The 20498-nt window shown below is 32.2% G+C and overlaps 2 protein-coding genes across 2 annotated transcripts; one reads left to right on the top strand and one right to left on the bottom strand.

The window, feature by feature from the left end:
- Positions 1 to 746: 746 nt before the first annotated feature.
- Positions 747 to 2624, bottom strand: LOC102616440 (3-ketoacyl-CoA synthase 2-like). Its single transcript, XM_052444298.1, has 2 exons — positions 2097 to 2624; positions 747 to 1538 (listed from the first exon to the last, which is right to left on the bottom strand). Exons 1-2 carry the CDS (start codon positions 2607 to 2609, stop codon positions 747 to 749), a joined length of 1305 nt encoding a protein of 434 aa, XP_052300258.1. The 5' UTR covers positions 2610 to 2624.
- A 3465-nt stretch (positions 2625 to 6089) lies between these two features.
- On the top strand, positions 6090 to 19838 carry LOC112499590 (armadillo repeat-containing protein LFR-like). The gene is made up of 4 exons (XM_052444291.1): positions 6090 to 6488; positions 18509 to 18654; positions 18752 to 19008; positions 19733 to 19838. Exons 1-4 carry the CDS (start codon positions 6090 to 6092, stop codon positions 19798 to 19800), a joined length of 870 nt encoding a protein of 289 aa, XP_052300251.1. The 3' UTR covers positions 19801 to 19838.
- Positions 19839 to 20498: the final 660 nt, after the last annotated feature.

The raw sequence follows: 20498 nt of genomic DNA, 5'->3' as shown, positions 1-20498 counted from the left end.
GATGAAAGACAAGATATGTCCAATGCATTCTTAGAACCAATAATGAAGTGCTGCAACGGCCAACTCGGTCATGAGTTTACTTTTTGATTTTTTTTTTAATTTTAAGTACCTTTTTATGAAATTACCATCATACATTAACAAGAGATCAAATTGAATACAGACAGCGGGAGATGTATCTAATAATACGTTCATATTTTTGGTCCCTAAAAATTAGAAAAAAAAAACACCTTATATTTTCAATATTTTGGCATTGATATTCTCACTTTATAGTTTATACTAAAACCTATCAAAAGTCACTATCCGATTACCAAGAAAAAAAATATTGGTAATAAAATACGATACTAGAAATTCAATGATACGATACTGCCACAGCGTAGCTGCCCCAAACGCATGCGAAATGAGTCTATTCATGATTTCAGATGCATGCAAACAAACAAAAATAAGCAATTAAATTTTTTTGGGGGTAGTTGCTCAATTGCTTTTTCTCTCTCCGACCTATGTTGTTGAGTTTGCAAGAGATAAAAGAAAGATTATTTTCACATATGAAGAGGGAAGGTGGATGTAAAAACTGCGTGGTAGAAAGAGTCGGTGAATGTACATAATAAAACAATAATTAATAAACGGAGTGGCGAACTATATATGGATCCAAATATTACATATATAATCGTATTGTGAAGTATGCTAATCGATCAGATATAATATTCCCACCATTGAAGGAAATTAAAAAGCCTTCAAATCAAAGGAAATTAAGGAGCCTTCAAATCAACAGGTGCTACTCTAGGGACACGAACAGGAAACTCATGAATCTCATCAATCCAAGGATTCTTCTCCTTTGCAGGATTGATAGTCCTCAATGCTTGCCACACAGCACTGTTACACTTGAATCCTGATCCAAATGCTATCTGCCATGTTCTGTCACCTTTTCTCATTCTCCCCTTAGCCTCAGAGTAAGCCAATCCATACCACGAAGAGCTGCTAGAAGTGTTACCAAATCTGTAAAGAGTCATTCTGGAAGGCTCCATATGCCATTGACTGAGCTCAAGATTCTTCTCTAGCTCATCTAACACCGCTCTGCCTCCGGCATGGATGCAGAAATGCTCAAAAGCCAACTTAAAATCTGGGATATAAGGCTCGATTTTCATTTTAAAGACTTTTTTAGCAACCAAAGTTGCAAAAAACAAGAGTTTTTCTGACATTGGGAGGACTAGTGGTGCCAGTATTGTGATATTAGTCGTAAGGGCTTCTCCAGCGACAGCCATGAGGTCCTTTGAGAGTGAAACTCCAACTCTTTTGGTGTCATCTTCTCTTTGTAAGATACAATTGTAGCACCTGTCATCAGCTCCCTTGTGGGTTCTGACAGTGTGGATGAGTTGGTACTTTGATCGACGGCGATCGGAGGATCGGTTAGATAAAAGGATAGCGGCACCACCCATGCGGAAGAGGCAATTTGATACAAGCATGGACCTGTCGTTGCCAAAGTACCAGTAGAGTGTTATGTTCTCCATGCTCATTACCAAGGCATAGGAATTGGGGTGCAGCTGTTCCAATAACATCAAAAAGTCTTAGTCCTATAGCGTACAAAACAACTTGAAAAATTGTTAATCATGACTGGATCTATTGGCTTTAAAAGTTCAACTAGAGCAGTTGGTAGATGTTTGGCTGCTAGCTGTTGCGTTAATATTTCTCAGTTCAATTCTTGGTGTCTAAGCTGATCAAATGCGCATTAGGATCACCAAAATATACTCAAACAAAAGGTCCACATCCCACAATTTACGTGACCATATTAACGTAACTTTATAGTATATTATATATCGTCAAGATCTAAATATATTTTTTTTTGGCTTAACCACGAGGTATCCTGGAGAGGGCCCCAACTATAGGAGGCACCTTTAAGCCCGTACCACAACCCAGACTAGAAGTCCCCGCTCAAACCTGGAGGCACAAGTTCTCCCAACAAAGGCGACTTCCCTGTGACTCGAATTGGGGAGCAAACACAGTCAAGCCACTTAAGGGGGACTCCATTGCCAGTGGAGCCAACACTTTGTTGGTGTCAAGATCTAAATATTAATAATAAAGGGAAGTGACAGAAATTTAACCTGTAAAAGCTGTTTGGCAAGGTCTACTGAAATAAGTGCAGCACTGCAACCCATGCCACCAAGATTATAGCTCATAATGTTGCCTCTAAGCTTGTAATGATTTACAATCATGGCCGACAAAGATGGTGCTGGACAGAACCCGCTGCAATTCACCACAAGAATCCCAATATCTTTAGCCTTTACGCCAGTTTTGGACAAGAGCTCATCAATGGCACCAAACACGACCGTCTCAGCTTCCTTCCGAGCCTCAGCCATACAAGGGTTCGGCGGGAAACGCATCACGACCTCAGGGAAATAAGTGTGCTGCCCCAAGCCAGACCGTTCAAGAATTTTCTTCTGAAATGCCAAGTTCTCTTCCGAAAAACAACCAATCTTCGCCGACCACTCCATGAAAAATTCTCTAGTGCCCTGCCGCTCTGGCCCCGGCTTGTAACATGCAAAATCAACCAAGTACACTTTTCTCGGGCGGCTCATAAAGTAAAGCGTGCCCAAAACACCAACAGACTTGGACATACAGTGACCGTCACGAGATTGTACCTGAGTTGGCTCTATAGCTGGACGATATCTTCTACTGAGAGAGTTGAAAGATGAGCTGAAGAAATTGCCAGAATAGCTACAAGCAGTAAATACAATGCATTGGAGATTAGATAATGGTAACCAAGCTTCACGTTTTTGAGCCTAACCGATAAAAGAAAATTCGGAAGCTTATTATTGTTATTTTCTCTTCTTTCAGCTTCTGGGTTTTGATTCAGTTTGTTCTTTTGATCAACAGCCATTTTTGTTGGCTTTTTCACCAAAATACGGTAATAGAATTAATTGAAGTTGGAAGAGAATGTGAAAAGTGTGAGTGAGTGATGGGTTGCCAAATGGGGAAATATGTGAGGATTTAAAGGGGCCATTCCGAATTGGGCACTGTGGCCAATTGGAGGATACAACTACACCAATGAACTTTTTTAAGGATAAAAATCATCTCCTGATCTGAACTCTCATGAGCCTTTAAAAATCTTGTGTCATGCGTCTTTAAATGATAGTGTATGTGTAGAATTTAATTTTTTTAATTTTTTTATTTATTAGCTAATAATCACCCACATATATTTTTATTCTGAAAAAGATCTGAGAGTATCAGAATCCCCTTTTTAAATTGTTACACGACTGTTGCATTGAATTTGCACACTAGGAAAATTTGCGGGATTTTATCTTCGTATTTGACCTAAATTTGGCTATACAGTTTCGAATTTGCCATTTCTGTGGAGGGCATAGCCGAAACCTGTGAATCGGTGCGCGTGTCACGTGAGTAGAGGTGGAATATGACAGCTAAACTATGAAGCTCACCAGTAGAACATTACAAGACTTTCAAACCCTCCGAAGTTATATATTTTCTTGTAGGTAAGAAAAAAGGAAGGAAAGTCAGTTCCATTGAAAAGCAATAGCAAAATTGAGTGAAGAGAGTCTTGAGTACTCGGTGATTTAGGCTAATTAGAATTGGATTCTTGACTTTTAGATAATTTCCTGATTTTTTCAATTTGTTAAGTAAGCCTCGGTTACTGAAATGACAGATATACATTTTTTAGGCTTCATTTGATATTGCTGCCCAGCAGCTTGCTACCATAGCAGAATACTTTCAAACGGCCCTACGGTGTAAATTAAAAAACTTCAATTATGACGACCATAATTCATTACCATACTGAACATATGAGGAATAGAAGTTAAGGATCCATTTGAGCACAAACAATCTATTTGCTTAGGAAAACATAGAGAATTGGGAACCCTTATGTTATTAGAAATCAAATTACATGCATACTAGGAAAGAATAACATCATGACCCTTGAGTATAGATGTATAAGCATACCGCTAATATTTCATAAATGAACACAAATTCCTTTCATTATTGTTTACGTTTGTTTAAAATTATACAAGTGGTTCATTCTTACAACATTGGAGATTTACTTATATATTGGATTAAATTTTGGCGGCATTGTGTATAATTAAAAACCATTTACATGTTTTTTTTTTGACAATTCAACTTTAAAGCATGAAATTAATGACAATTTTAGTGTATTTATTATCTAATCTCCTTTAAAAAATAAGAACACCTATTACAAATTCCACCATCAATGTACACAAGGAAAGAACCGTGAAAGTGAAACTCCTCTCCGCATGTCTCCCCCCTCTCCCCCTCAAAAGCCTTAAGCGGCCTTTATGGCCTCTCCGGCCGCCGGTGATGGAAACCAGCCATCACCGGTCCACACCCTCTCCGCCGAAGAACGAATTATCAGGAGTTTGAATCCTTCTAAGAAATCATTTAGACGACCCCCAAAATTCACTAACGAACCACCTCCGGATGTCCAATTGCCATCACCGCGAATCAAACCAAACCACTCTCATACAGACCCTCCATCTCAAATCCAACCCCATGCAAACCAACCAACAACGTCCACTGCCGCTATCCTCTCGAAACTTCAGCAACCTTCACTCACATCTGATGCCGTAAGTGAACAAAAAGAAATGGCAATCACTGGTGACATCAATGACCATGAATGCTGCCGTGAGATAGCAAAATCTCCTCTCCATTCTCTTGAAGATGGGGAAGAAAGCTTTGCTCGAGACAAGCTGATTCTCACCTCGCCGGCCGAAGAAAATGGCAACCATCCACCATCGGCTCCTCCTCCCACTTCTAGAAATGAACCTTCATTTCTTAGGAGATCCCAAAGGCAAACTCGATCAAAATACAAGAGTCAAACACTAGCCCAACAGCCTCCAACTTCCGCAAACACACCGCCATCGTCATCCCTCCAACAGCCATCTCCAACCGCCATCCTCACCCCTCCAACAACCATCTCTAAGCTTTCATCTCAAGCCAACCAGCCTCTAGCCTCCAGCCCGCAACCAACACAAGCCACACACCATTCGGGAGAGCATCCTGCTGTCACACCAAATTTAGTGAATGGATTTTCACCTCAAAACAACCAGCCACCAGCCTCCAGCCTCCAGCCAACACAAGCCACACACCATTCGGGAGATCACCCTGCTGTCACAGCCGCTATACACCATCAAAACCAGCCCGTACTCCATGGCCAATTGCCTCAAGATTCAGTTCAAGCTACAACTACCAGCCAGCCACAATCACCACCTACACAAACAACTCCCACACGACAAAAAGCCACATGCAAATCACAAGCAAGCACTCGGAACAATGCTCACGGGCAGCTGCAGCTGTCAACCAAAAGCCAGCTGCATACAACCATCATCGAACCCAGCGAAAGTCAGCAAACATCCAACCAACTCCAGCTCAAAAGTCTGCACACGGGTGGTAATTTCCATGCCCATGGAATACTTTCGGCAACTTAAGAATTGTGTTCCCCATGTGTGTCTCCCACTAGTCAAACCCAAGCCCAACCCATTTCGGAAATAAATCCCAACACCCGACCCAATCGAATGCACTCCACATTTTTATTAAATAACCTCCAAAATGATCCGCTAATCCAAAATACCACTCAACTCACGACTGCACCCTCCTACGCCTCAGTTTTGAAATCCGTCCCCAATCTAAATCAAAATAAACCCACTAAAAAATCTTTGCTAGATATTATGAACGGCCCATCCAACTCGATGATTCCGATCAAGACCGTTACTTCATTCGAGGGAGAACCTAACATGCAATTTTCTACTGCGGAAATTCAAGCGATGGCCATTCCTTTCAAGCTGACATTGGTAGGTAAATTTTCCTACAATAGACCTAGTATGGAATTAATTCGTAAATTTTTTAATACATTGAGATTGAAGGGAACTTTTAAGGTGTCCTTTTTAGATAATCGGCATGTGTTAATTCAATTGGATGTTGAGGAGGACTACTCTCGTCTATAGGTTAGGCAAACATGGTACATCAATGGGAGTGCCATGAGAATTTTTAAATGGACCACCGATTTTCAATGTTCCGAGGAGTCCCCTATAGTCCCAATTTGGATTTCATTTCCTTACTTGCCTGTCCATTTCATGCACTGTAAGGAAGCATTAATTTCTATTGCATCAGCTATTGGTAAACCATTGCGAATTGACCAAGCTACTGCCTCTTTAGCTCGCCCTTCTGTAGCTAGGGTGTTAGTGGAGTATGATGTCACTCAACCTCCGTTGCAACGAATACGAATCAGTGTGGGAGATTCTGGGTTTTGGCATAGTGTAAATTTTGAGAAAATCCCAATGTACTGTGCTTCCTGCAAGCACCTTGGCCATTCCATTGAGACGTGTTACGTGGCCAATCCGGGACTCCGTCCCCAGCGGCCCAATAGGAATTGGCAGACCAGAATAGATAATAAGAAGTCAGAAGTTCTGCCGTCAGATACTCCTCAACCTTTGGACACTCCCCGACCTGAGCCGTCCATCACTAAGCAGATTGTAGATGCGGGCTACGGAGAGCCGAGCTAACGCTACAGACTCTACTTCCATTCAGGAGCCGATTGGCCAGGATGTCACGACTCATGATTCTAGGATCTAAGAACCAGGTGAGTATAATACACGTCTTCATCGATCATCCAACACAGATTTTAGGCTTTACAATTCTCATACTGATAATGATGATAGTTCTGATGATCACTTGGCGAATAATGACCATTTCCTGTCTGCTCCTGAGAATTCTGAGAGAATTGACTCTAGCCTTGATTTTAGCATTGTTAGTCAATAAAAAAAAGGCATTAAATTACTTGCCGGCCGCAAGTATTGTAAGAGATATTATCACCGTCTGCATTAGTCATTTTCTTCTTATGTTAGGCTATGCCAAGATCATTTCGTTTACTGTTATTTTTATTTTTCTTAATTGGAGGTTTTGGTTTATGTCCCCCTCCAAATGTATTTTCTTTATCTATTCTTAATGACAGGTAGGGGTCCCGCCTAACCCCCCATAGAATAAAAAAAAATTCCACCATCAATGTTGAAGAGTAGTGTCTTACATTGGCTTTTAAAAAAGAGTTATTTGAGTTTATAAGTACGATAGACCATTCAACCTAATAAGGTAATTTTTTGGGTTGGATATCTAAAAATCTTATATTAGGCCGTCATCTCTACTCTCTCCCTCTTTCTACCTCAACGAGTAGTAGTAGAGCCGTACTCTAGTAGACAAAATATAGTGGTGGAACAATTCAAGTGTATCGGATGAAAGAACCAAAGTTCAGTAGTGATTTTATCTAAGAGAAAATTATTGAGTTATGTCTCATATTAACTAATAAAAAAATTATTTAAATTTATAAATAGAATAAATTATTTCACCCAATAAATTAATGTATTGAGTTGGGTGTTAGCAAGCGGATGTTGGCAAGCAACCTGAAAACCCCCACCCAAAAATCATTTTTGATGTAGACACCAGTTAAACTCATGACAATGGATGTGTTGGTAGAGTCAACCTACCATGCAGCGCTGTATCTGATACAGCGCATGCATGCAACCGGTACAACCGGTTTTTAACCGGATAATATAATGAAAATTACATTTTTATTTGTTTTTAATGTGAAAAAATTATGAAAAATTATGAAAAAAAAGATAAAATTGTAATTAAATGAGGAAAAATATTGTAGTAATTTTAAATTTAAAAATAGTACAAAAATATAAAAAAAATATAAATATACCACAAAATGGTTATATTCCTACTTATTTTGTCACATTTCAATATTTATAATGCATATTTCAAGTTTACTTTTCAATTCCTATTTTTCCTGCCGCTTTATCTAAATTTTGGTACATTGTTCCAACTCATTTTCCCACTAGTTTTTGGTTCTATATATCCACTCTTTTCATTAACTTCCAACTTTTTAGGTTAATATTTCAATTTTATTTTTATATCTCTATAATGTGTTAAACTTTATCTAGTTATTGGTGAATTGTTCCGATTTATTTTTCTACCACTTTTTGTTTCTATATTCTTATTATTTTTATTGAATTCCAACATTTTGGATAAATATATCAAGTTTAGTTTTTAGATCTCTACTTCTCATTTGAATTTATTAAATTCTTGGTAAATTATTTCAATTTTTGGGTTAACTTCTTCAACTCTTGTTCCCACCATTTTTTAGTTCTATATTCCTAATATTTTTATTGAATTCCAAAATTTTGTTTAGAAATTTCAAGTTCAATTTCTAGATCCCTACTTTCCGTTGGAATTTATCAAATTTTTGGTAAGTTGTTTTAATTCATTTTTCCATTAGTTATTAGTTCTATATTTCCAGTTCTTTCATTAAATTTCTAATTTTTAGGTTAATATTTCAAGTTTATTTTTTAATATCTATATTCTATTAGACTTTATCTAGTTATTACTAAGTTGTTCCAATTTATTTTTCCACTACTTTTTGGTTCAATATTCCTGTTCTTTTTATTGAATTCCAATATTTAGGTAAATGTATCAAATTTACTTTTTGGATCCCTACTTCACGTTTAAATTTATCAAATTATTGTTAAGTTATTTTAACTTTTAGGTTAATTTCTTCCGCTCTTATTTTCACCACTTTTTGGTTCTGTATTTCCACTCTTTTCATTGAATTCTAACATTTTGCTTAGATATTTCAGGTTCATTTTCTAGATCTCAATTGGTTGTTAAACTTTATCAGATTCTTGCTAAGTTCTTCAAACTTTTAGGTTATGCTCTTCAACTCTTGTTTCTACCATTTTTTGGTTCTATATTTCTACTATTTTTACGTAATTTTAATATTTTTTCCAAATGTTTCAAGTTTATTTCTTGATCCCTTCTTGTTGTTGGATGTATCAGATTCTTAGTAACTCATTCCAAGTTTTAGGTTAAGGTCTTCAATTCTTTTTTCCACTACTTTTTGATTTTATATTCCTACTCTTTTCATTGAATTCCAATATTTGTCATAGATGTTTTAAGTTCATTTTTGAAATCCCTATTTATTGTTGAAGTTTATCAAGTTATTGGTAAATACTTATAACTTTTGAGTTAAACTCTTCAATTGTTGTTCCCAAAACTTTTTGGTACGATATTTCTATTATTTTCATTGAATTCCAACATTTTTGGTAAATATATCTAATTCAGTTTTTAGATCCCTACTTTCTATTAAAATTTATCAAATTCTTTATAAATTGTTCCAACCTTTGAGTTAACCTCTTCAACTTTTATTCCCATCAAATTTTGGTTCAATATTTCTACTCTTTTTATTGAATTTCAACATCTGGGTCAATGTTTCAAGTTTATTTTTAAGATATCTATTTTTCATTGGAATTTATCAAACTCTTGTTAAGTCATTCCAACTTCTGAGTTATGCTTTTGCACTCCTTTTCCACCATTTATTGGTTCTATATTCCTACTCTTTTTATTGAATTCCAACATTTGGGTAAATATATCAAGTTACGTTTTCAGACCCCTGCTTTCCATTAAAATTTATCAAATTCTTTGTCCATTGTCCCAACTTTTGGGTCAACGTTTTCAACTTATTTTCTCACCAAATTTTGGTCCTATATTCATAATTTTTTTTATTGAATTCCAATACTTGAGTACATGTTTCAAGTTTATTTTTTAGTTCTCTACTTTTCATTATAATTTATTAAATTCTTGTCAAGTTGTTTCAATTTCTGTGTTAAGCACTTCCACTCATTTTCCTACCATATATTGGTTCTATATTCTTACTCTTTTAATTGAATTTCAATATTTTATGTGGATGTTTTAAGTTTATTTTTCATATCCTTATTCACTATTGGAATTTATCATATTATTGGTAGATACTTACAACTTTTTGGTTAAATTCTTCAACTATTATTATCATCACATTTTGGGTATATATTCCTACTTTTTTTTTATTAAATTCCAATATTCTGGGTTAATATTTCAAGTTCATTTTTAAGATCCCTATTTATCATTGGAATTCATCAAATTCTTTGTAAGTTGTTCCAACTATTGTGTTAACTTCTTCAACTCTTTTTTCCACAATACTATATTCCTATTCTTTTTATTGAATTCCAACATTTATATGAATGTTTTAAGTTCATTTTTCGGATCTCGACTTTTCATTGGAATTTATCAAATTCTTATCAAGTTATTCCAACTTTTAAGTTTTGCTCTTCCACTCATTTTTCCATCATTTTTTGGTTTTATATTCTCACTCTTTGTATTGATTTCCAATATTTTGATTAAATGTTTCAAGTTTATTTTTTGTAGTCCTACTTTTTGTTAATCAATTTCAACTTTATTTTCAGAATTTTTTGGTTACATATTCCTACTCTTTTAAGTGTATTCCAATATTTTAGTTGACGGTCCAATTTTACTTCATAAATTCATGCTTTCCATTATATTTTTTCAACTTTTTAGTAAATTATTCTCACTTTTAAGTTAAATTATTCCTACTCTTTTACACCTTACAATGATTTTTATGTTCCTATTATTTTCATTATATTCCAACACTATAGATACATGTTCCATTTCCTTTTTTAACTAATACTAATATTACTTTTTTAAAATAACAACAATATTAGTAAGGCCAATTATATATAACCCCTTATTATTTTAACAAATATCAATTTACTATACAATATTGAAATTATTTTTTATTGCAACCCTTTATCATTTCCAACATTTTGGGTCTTTAATTTAAGTCCTTTTTTTTTAATCTTCGTTACTTCATGAGTTCTTCTGAACTTGAATGTATATGTACTTAAGCTTTTAATCTTTATACATATTTATTATCATTTAATCATTTTAATTAATAGTATTTAGTTATATTTAAAATAAACCATATTTATTTATCTTTAAACTAAAATAATTAAGAATTAAGATTTTTTTTGAATTCGAATTAAATTTTTACCACTCGATTTTCTTTTCAAATTAGTTTTATTAATTTCTAATGACTTCAAAAAATATTTATGTTATTAATTATAAATATTAGTATATTATACTTGGATTATTACCACTATTATTATTATTTTTTACTATTACTATGATTATAATTACTACAAGGCTATGGCTACTTTGGAGTTGCTCTAAGGTAGAGCACAAATTATAACCACATACGTAAAGTGATAAATAGTAAAAAAAAACTCATTATAACTTTGATCGTATGGTTATAAAATGGTGTCTACCTTAAAGCGATTCCAATATAGCCGGACCTTTACTACAATCATGAGATTTTTTAACAACATTTTTCTTATAAGGATCATTCTTCCTTTTTATTTTTAAATATGTATATAATTTTTAATTTATAAAATAAGTTCTTCAATTTTCAAGACTTAGCGAAAATAATTTTTAGAAATTTATTATGGCCAATATGGTACGATGAAAATCTAACATCATAGTAAGAATACTTTGTAATATGATTTTGCATGTTTAATTAATTTATCTTTTTCAAATGGTCTTTTTTACTCGAAATTTATTGGCATTTATTTACAAATAAATTATAATGTCGTACTAATTTATCGGATGCACTTAAAAAGACACAAGACCAGAATATGTAACAATAATTGCCCAGCCTACATTCCTTTAATTTCTACAAACGCACTCCTTGATACAAGTGTAAAGTCCTCAATCTTCCTCAAAAAATTTTACATGCCATCAATAAAATTTTCAAGTCATTTTTAATTGCCTTTATCCTTTTTAACACTTTGGGTCCATAATCTAAGTCTTTTTTTTTGTTCTTGAGATCTCTTAAACTTGATTGTATATATACTTGAGCTTTTAGTCTTTATACATATTATTCTCATTTTATCATTTTAATTGATTATTTTTAGTTATCCTTGAAATAAATTAATGTATTTATTTCCATCTTTCTCTTTACTTTTTAAAATAATTTCTTTAATTTTTCAAAACTTCAACAATAAATAAAAAAATAATATGTAAGAGTGCATGCAATTACTATGCTTCTCAAAAACTTTATTTTTCAAAAAAATATTTTTTAAAAGTTACAACAGTATATGTTATAAAAATATTTTATCTTTTTTTTTTCCATGGGATCAATTGACTGGATGAGATTTCTTTAAGTTAAATTTATTTATACTTAGCTTTTGATCTAAAATAATTGCATTTATATACCTTAGACTAAAATAAATCAAGAATTGATTTTTTTGAATTCGTATAAAATTTTACCAATCTAGTTTCTTTTCAAAATAGTTTTCTTAATTTCTTATTACTTCAACCAAAAATTTATTTTATTAATTACAAATATTATAATATTATACTTGTATTACTAACATTACTATTATTTATTTTTTCTGTTACTACAATTATTTTTATTACTCTCAAGCCTCATGAGATTTGTTAAGAACAATTTTTTTTTTGTTTATAATGAGTACCACTCTTTTTTCTAATGCATGTATATAATTTTCAATATATAAAATAAGTTCTTGAATTTTTCAAGACTTAGCTAAATAATTTTTAAAAGTTTATTATGGCCAATATAACATTAGGAAAATAAAATTTTTTTAATATGATTCTGGCATGTTTAATAGTTAATTTTCTTTGTAAATGGTCTTTTACTCATTGATTTGTTAGCATTTGTTTATAAATAAATAATATTCATGGATATGATTTTGGTGTATTTAATTTTTCTTTTAAAAATAATCTATTACCATCTGTTGGCATTTGTTCGAAAACGAAAATTATCCATAACTTCAAGAAATTTAATTTTGATAATGAATTTAATCATTTATACTTAACTTTTGATCTTAATACATATTTACGTTTATTTACCATTTAATTAATAATTATAATCAATTTTTTTATTATGATTGAAAGAGTATCATTCTTTTTCAAGAATGCATGTCTCCTAAAAACAAGTACGGTATATAATTTTCAATTTCCAAAATAAGTTCTCCAATTTTTCATGATATAACTGAAACCATTTTGAAAAGCTATGCTATCTATCTTCATAAGACTTAATAAATTTAGTTTGAAAATTTAACAATAACAATCAATATTCTCAATTAGCATTTATGAATTACAAGTTTACAATCACATGGATTGACCTATTCTTATTTTCCTCTGAAAAAAATTTTAACATGAAAAATAAATTTTATTTCAAATAAATGTCTAAATTCAGGTTTTAGATCATGAAAATATTGGCAATAACAAAAATGCCGATCAATTACATTGGCAACAATAATCAAGCAAACTGGATCTTCATGAAAACAAATAGAATTTCCCATTAATAATATCACTGGAGTAAAACTGAACATATTGTCAAAAAGAATTGGTTAAAAATAATAAAACAGGAGCTGAATACGCCACAATCCCTAGAGTAATAAGACACAGTGATATACAAATTAAAATAAGAAGAGTTCAATATCTATTTTTATACCATTTCCATTCATACTACAAATTACTGCTTCATGTCATATTTTTATTTACTACTGTGATTAAAGAACACTATAACAAGCAGATCAAAATCCTTCCAAATGTTGAATTACAGACTACAAAAACTCAAGACAAAAGGAAACAGAATGAAAAATTGGGAAAGCTAAGTGCCCTTTTATCCCGAAGAAAAGGAAACATAAACAACATCTTAGGTGCAGTAAAGAAAATAATCCTTACTGCAAGAAAAAAGAATAAAAAAAAAGAAAAAATTGGGAGCCTTCGCAGCTGAATTGTAATAGCTACCACTTACAAGATCATTTATCGCCTTAGTTGCAAGATGCCAAATGGCCCTGAAAAGAAAAAGAACACATTTCATGACAATAAAATACCAACTGCCATTTATACATAGAGTAATTAAAATTATGCATGAATATACTCTAGTAAGGAAATTTTAAAAAAATATAAATTGAGTGATCCAACTTTTTCTGGACTTTTGATTACCAAATTTCAAAAAGATTATCCAGGAAACATATTTGCCTGATACACATCATATAAAATATTCATCACCAAAGAACATACAAAGGGAGAAATAAAGCAAAAAATTTATCAAAAAGATCAGTTAGCATGCTAAAGATGTGTTGACTAGTACATGGAATGCTGATCCATCTTGCACATGTTAGAGCTATAAATGATTCCAAAATTAATGAATTACATCAAAACTCTCCTCACAATACACATCATAACATCTACTAATCTACTGTGTTTTTCTTTTCTTTTCTTTTCTTTTTTCCTTAATAGAATGTTGATATGGACTTAATACAAATAAAAAAAAACAGAATTTATAGTTATAACATCTTACAGGAAACAAACAAAATATGTCTATGTTAAAACATATTATCTTATTTATACATTTCATCAAGCAGAAAAAAAATGAAATTCCAATTAAAAAAGAAAAAGAAAAAATATTAAAAATAAAAGTAAAAAGAGATTGATTTTTTTCATAAATGACCTTCTAGGATGAGATCTTTAGCAAGTCGATGAAGAGTGAGCTCGGCTTTAATTACTAAACTCGATCTTGATCTCACACAGTTTTACTTCTCATCTCATGGATACTCCTAAATCACACCCATATCCTTAACATCCAATTCAATAAGCAAAGTTATAGAAGATATAGTAGACACCGGCATCATTCCTAAATTATCCATCACTATGTAAGCTTCCACCTTTAACAGAACATCGATGAGCTTCTAGCAGCATCTTGTATCACAAATAGAACACTAAAGACAAGATTTTTTTTCTTTTTTTTTCTATACTACATTTTATAAATAAAACAGAACAATACAGAGCATTCTATAAATATATAGAATCCAAAGCGGTTCAAATTAAATATTAAAATAACAGAGCATGAATATGACAAAAAATAAAAAAAAATTACCGTCTTGAAATCTTAAGCTCCCAAGTGCCCATGGAAATCACTTCTCAAAATATTTTTGCATTCCATAGATGCCGCTTGCTTCAACCCTAACCAGCAACAACCATTCAATTAATAAAAAAAGAAAATTATTCAGATTGTTAAACACATAATCCCAAACAATTAAATAAGTAAGTAGAGGCCAAAATTAATAACTTTCTCCTTAAGGTCACCCAAAATTCACACTCAAAAGTTTTATGCAAAATGACACCAGATATTAAAAGAAAAAAAGGGGCTACCAGATCAAGCATTAGAGAGTGGAGAATGGAATTGAAATTGAAGAGTGGCGACGCGAAAAATTAGTGGAGAGTGTGGATCAGAGAGTGATCAACACTAATTAGAAAAAAAAAAGTATGGCCAAATGTGGAGGATGAGAAACGAGAGTTGAGAGAAGAAAACAGTTGGAATTGGAGAGGACGAAAAATTAGGGCCGGCTATGCCCTAATTTTTCATTTTACACTTATTTAATATTTATACTTTCAATAAAAAATTGAAATTTTTTTCAAATTTATAGATAAAAAATTAATAATGTTTAGTAAATATTTAGGCGGCAGTTTTGCCCGGCAAAATGAGAAAGTGTTCATTTCATTTTAATTTATTTATATTATTATAAATTAATTTGATATTATGAAGTCTTACTTATTTTTAATTACTATAGTACTGCAAATAAAAAAAAAACTGCAATCATGTTGTAACACCTATAAATAAATTGCACAACATTTAGTATACAAATCATGCAACCACTTATATTTGTGCACAATTACTGTAATAATTTTGAGTTAATTTTAAAATATAACTGTCATGCTTCAATTGTATAACTGGAACTATAATAAAATACAACATTATTTCATATGAACCTTGCTTTTAGGTGGGGAGGAATTTTATTGCCATTAGGCTAACTAACAAAAAAGATTTTAATTATACATGTTACATGGATAGTCACATTCTAAATTTAGATCACTATCGTCAGAGGGCATAATTATCCAAAAAGATATATATATAGTTATTTATGAAAATATGGTATATCCCAATTTAAATCATGTGGGAGTTAATAGTTAAAATTATAAACTAATAATATTACTATTTGGATTATAAAAATAAAACAATGTCATAAATAGACCATATACACATTCTCATAATAAACATCTAATAATGATAATAAGTGTCATATTTAAATTTAAATTTAGTTAAATCTAATTAATATTGGTTGACAATTCTGGTTATTACCAATATAAGAAAATGAATTTTAATGTTATTAGATTATTAGTCACGATACCACTAATGGCAATAGATCAAAAATTAACATTACGTATTAATGTGTTTGTTTTAAGTATTTATAGAAAGCTATGTGACTTAAAACAATGAACAAATATAACCATACAAATAATATAGTATAAAAGAATAAATAAAATAACTAATTTCACATAAATTTGTAGTATGAATTAATTTGAACAAGTGATTGTTTTGTGAATATTATTTAAAAATTGAAACATTAGATATATTATATTTATCTAATATACAAATTGTTTTTAGAAGGTATCCATATAACATATAGATACTAGCCGCTACCACTAATCATAATAAGAAAACTAATAATATTTTATGTAATTAGAATATTTGACACCATGAACAAGATAATTGTTTGATAATTATCCAATACTTGGATAAAAGTTATCCTCATATTAGTAGGTAGAGGTTTGAGTCACTTTATGCGCATTTAGAGATTGATTATTTATTTATTTATTTAGAAATAAATATAATTTAATACAATTCTACAGAAAAACTGCATTGCACTATCAAAATGTTAATAAAAATATTCTGATTATTTTTTATGTAAAATATCTTTAAATTTATAATATAATATTATAAATAATTCAATTAATTTAAAATCAATTTCATTAAATTATATTTAAATTATTATTCTTACTAGTATAGAAGTGTCATATTTTAAGTATCTTTTAATGTTATTTAAAAAAGTATATTTTAATTTTATGAAAAAAAAAAGTATATTTCATGTAATTTGAGGGGGGTCTTTGGTAGTTTTCTAGTTTGAATTGATTAGTTTAATATTTTCTTAAAGAGGGGGTAGCTATACGATAATTACCTTTAATTTTGGCCTTTATTTTACCTGTATAACCGCTACTTTTGGTGGCCGGTTATAAGCGCAAATAAAAAAATGATAAAAAGCGGCTGTACGAGATACAGCTGCTGTATTACAGTTGGACCCGTGTTGGTAAGGATGAAAGTTTTTACTCTCAAGTCTTATCTGTCTAGTTGGGGCAGTGACAGTCGTAGTACTAACTGAACGACCTTATGATTGGGGCCGAAATGCCTCTAAAGTGACCCATGATCCCATGAATTCACACGAACGTACTATGGTAAGATCTTAAAAACAGTAGAGTCATGGAGGGACAGAATTAGTCAATTCTCATCAAAGTTTTCTATGGTTGTTACTGTTCCACTTGTCCGTTTTCTTTCTGCCCATCATGGTTTCTTTTGGCTTATTCAACAAACAAATACTTGAGAAAGATGACGCAAATGGAGCAACAGATTTTTGAATTAAATGAAGCTCTTTAATATGTTACGTGAGCTAAACGTGTATGCCATCGCTCGGGTTGCTATGCTACACATTACAAGTTTCATCATGCCTCAAATATTAATAAGAAACTATGAAGTAAAATATTTATATCACCACATTTAAATTAAGAAATAGAAACTTTAATTGCGCATAAAGGTTAAAGAAGTAACAATTACCACTAGTTAGCTGAATTAATGAAACGAGTGGAAATATATTATTCCAACAGATACTTAATTTATCATATAATTTTAGGGTGGGGTTGGGGGAGGGGATGGGAGGTTTACCACATTCCTCACTCCACAAAATTTTCACCTCTATTCCCCAATAAATTTAGTGGGGTGGGGATGAGAATCCCCGAGAATGATTTCTCTATCCCCACTTTATTCCCTATTTATTTATTTTATAGTAGGTATAGATACATAATTTCAGTAAATTAAAAATTAGAGACTTAAAATAAAATTATCACCATATTATAAAGTATTTATATTATTTTAAAAAACTCCTAAAAGTTTAAAACAATATCTTAAAATGATATCAAAATTGAAAAATATTTGAAAAGAGCAGCACCATAAAAGAGAAAAAAAAACATAACAATGTTTTAGAGTCGAAAAATAATTATATTGTAAAGTTTTCTTTTAGTTATATCATGTTTATATTACATAAAAATAAAAATAAAATTTATTAATTGGCATTATATTTTATAAAACAAGAATTAAAAAAATATGTATATATAATGGGGATTGAGGTGGGGGTGGGATGGGAAATATAAAACCAAACTCCACCCCGTTAAAAATTTGGAATTATTTTTTTCCCCATTCTCAACTCCATTCCCAAAAAATTATTCAAAATTTTCTCTATTTGGGTGGGGCTCCATGAGGCCCCAAACCCGTGAAAGATTTTACCATCCCTAAAATCAACATTAGAATTACTTGATGCTCTCCCTCAAGTTGTATGTGTCTCTAAATTTGCTCATTCTTATTGCTATTGAGAGGTTAATGAAATTTACCAAATAATTTTAGAGTTTGGTTTTTAATTCTTGAATTTTGAACTCGATGTTCTTTTTGTATCACTGGGTTACTTTAAAACAGATTGATGATTGGCGTGACATTGCGCTTCCTAAAGAGCTTTCTAAGGGACCTAGGGCTAGAACATTGGGTGCGAATTCTTTAGTAACAGGTTTCGGGAGTGAGTTTGAGGCATTGGGCTCGATTAATAATGCTTTCCCTCGATCAGGGTAAGTTACATAAGGTGCATTTTTGTGTTGAATAAAAATGTATTTGGTTTACGGATTTTGATAATGACTTGGGGATAATGTGTTTTTTTTTTGGTAGAGTGGGGTCTGCTTGTTCTGCTACCGACTCGTTATTACAGAAGAATGCGGCTGGAGTTCGTTCTTCAGAGTGGTGGTTTGATGAAGATGGTTTGTTTAATCTAGACGATGAGGGGCGAGCAGAGAAGCAGCAGTGTGCTGTTGGTACCTCAAATATCGTTCGGAACTTTTCATTCATGCCAGAAAATGAAGTCATTGTGGCCCAACATCGGCATTGTTTGGAAACGATGTTCCAATGCATTGAAGATCATGTCACAGGTGAGAAGTAGTAATGTTGCCAAAAAATTTCATTGTGGATGTCTGTGGATAAGAAACATGAAATTGTGAATAAAGGATGTTTACACTAAGTGTCTTGATAATCACGGACTGTGGCTGACAAGATTTATGTTATTTGGATGAAGTCAAGAATCAGTGGAAAAATATGATAACAAAGATACAGCAGCTCATGTTTAGGAAGTCTATGGTTATCAGAAGATACCTTAACCGGTTGAAATTTTTTACCTGAAGCTTGAAGAAATTGGAAAACTGGAATAGCATCTCTTCGGTTAACTACAGATTCAGGATCATGAATTATTTTTCTTAACTTATAAATAGTCCCGCTTGCCACAAATGTAATGCTTTTACAAATCATCTCAAGTTTTGACCCGCTAAATCGCATTCTAGAAATTTGAATATGCTTTCAAGAGTGAAGAGTTTATGGAGACAGAGAACTAAAAGGTAAGATCTAAATATATGGGATAAGTTGGATGTGAAAAGGATACTGCAATTTGGAAGATAAATTTCTGTGTACTAGAGAAAGGAAAATAAGTATTTGAAGTTCAGGTCATTTTAAGTACGCTTCTTGATGGTTTTTTGACATTACATCTTTTCTTTTAATTCCTTTTCTATTTAGAAAACGAGGTGCACTTACAGTTCCTAGAGAAAATACATTTCTATCTATGTTATACTTTTGAATGTCTCTAAATTTTTGTTTTGTTGGCAGAGTATGAGGAACTTGTAACAAACGCCCTTGAGACAATTGTCAATTTGGCTCCGTTGCTTGATCTTTGAATTGTTAGCTCATCAAAGCAGTCTTACATCAAAATAACGTAAGATATTTATCTTCATCTTATCTTTATCACGTGGCACTCCACTTTGTATAACTTATGTTGTCTAGTTCTTTAATACCTTCTACCAGGCAGAGAGAAACGAGCGGTTGAAGCCATCATGGGGATTCTGGGATCACCTTTCAAAGCCTGGCATTGTGCGGCTACTGAATCACTTAGGCGTTTGATAATAAATTCTGATAATGAGCCTTTTCTTCTTCCATTTGCTCCATAGGTTAATACCGTTGTTTAAAATTATGTCTTATGTATATGAGTTATTTATCATGAGTGCCTATGAACATTTTAGATACATAAGCGTTTGGCTGATCTTATGAGCTTAGCATTTGATGCACAAGCTGCTGCTGTTGGTGCACTTTATAACCTTGCAGAAGTTAATGTGGACTGCAGATTGAAGCTTGCTAGTGAGAGATGGTGATTTCCTACGTTATAGCAATGCAAAAGGAAATATTAGTTAGAATTTTGCTGTTTTATATTTTGTCTCTGAAATGATTTTACTCTCCACCTTCAAACCTCAGGGCAATTGATCGTCTACTGAAAGTGATCAAGACACTGCATCCAGTGCCAGAAGTTTGCAGGAAGGCAGCAATGATACTTGAGAGTCTTGTCTCCGAGCCTCAGAATAGGGTCTTACTGCTTGCATAC

This window comes from Citrus sinensis, chromosome 1 (genome assembly GCF_022201045.2).
Source record: "Citrus sinensis cultivar Valencia sweet orange chromosome 1, DVS_A1.0, whole genome shotgun sequence".
Lineage (NCBI taxonomy): Eukaryota > Viridiplantae > Streptophyta > Magnoliopsida > Sapindales > Rutaceae > Citrus > Citrus sinensis.
The sequence above is the reverse complement of the archived record's forward strand: the minus strand, read 5'-3'. Positions and strand labels throughout refer to the sequence as shown.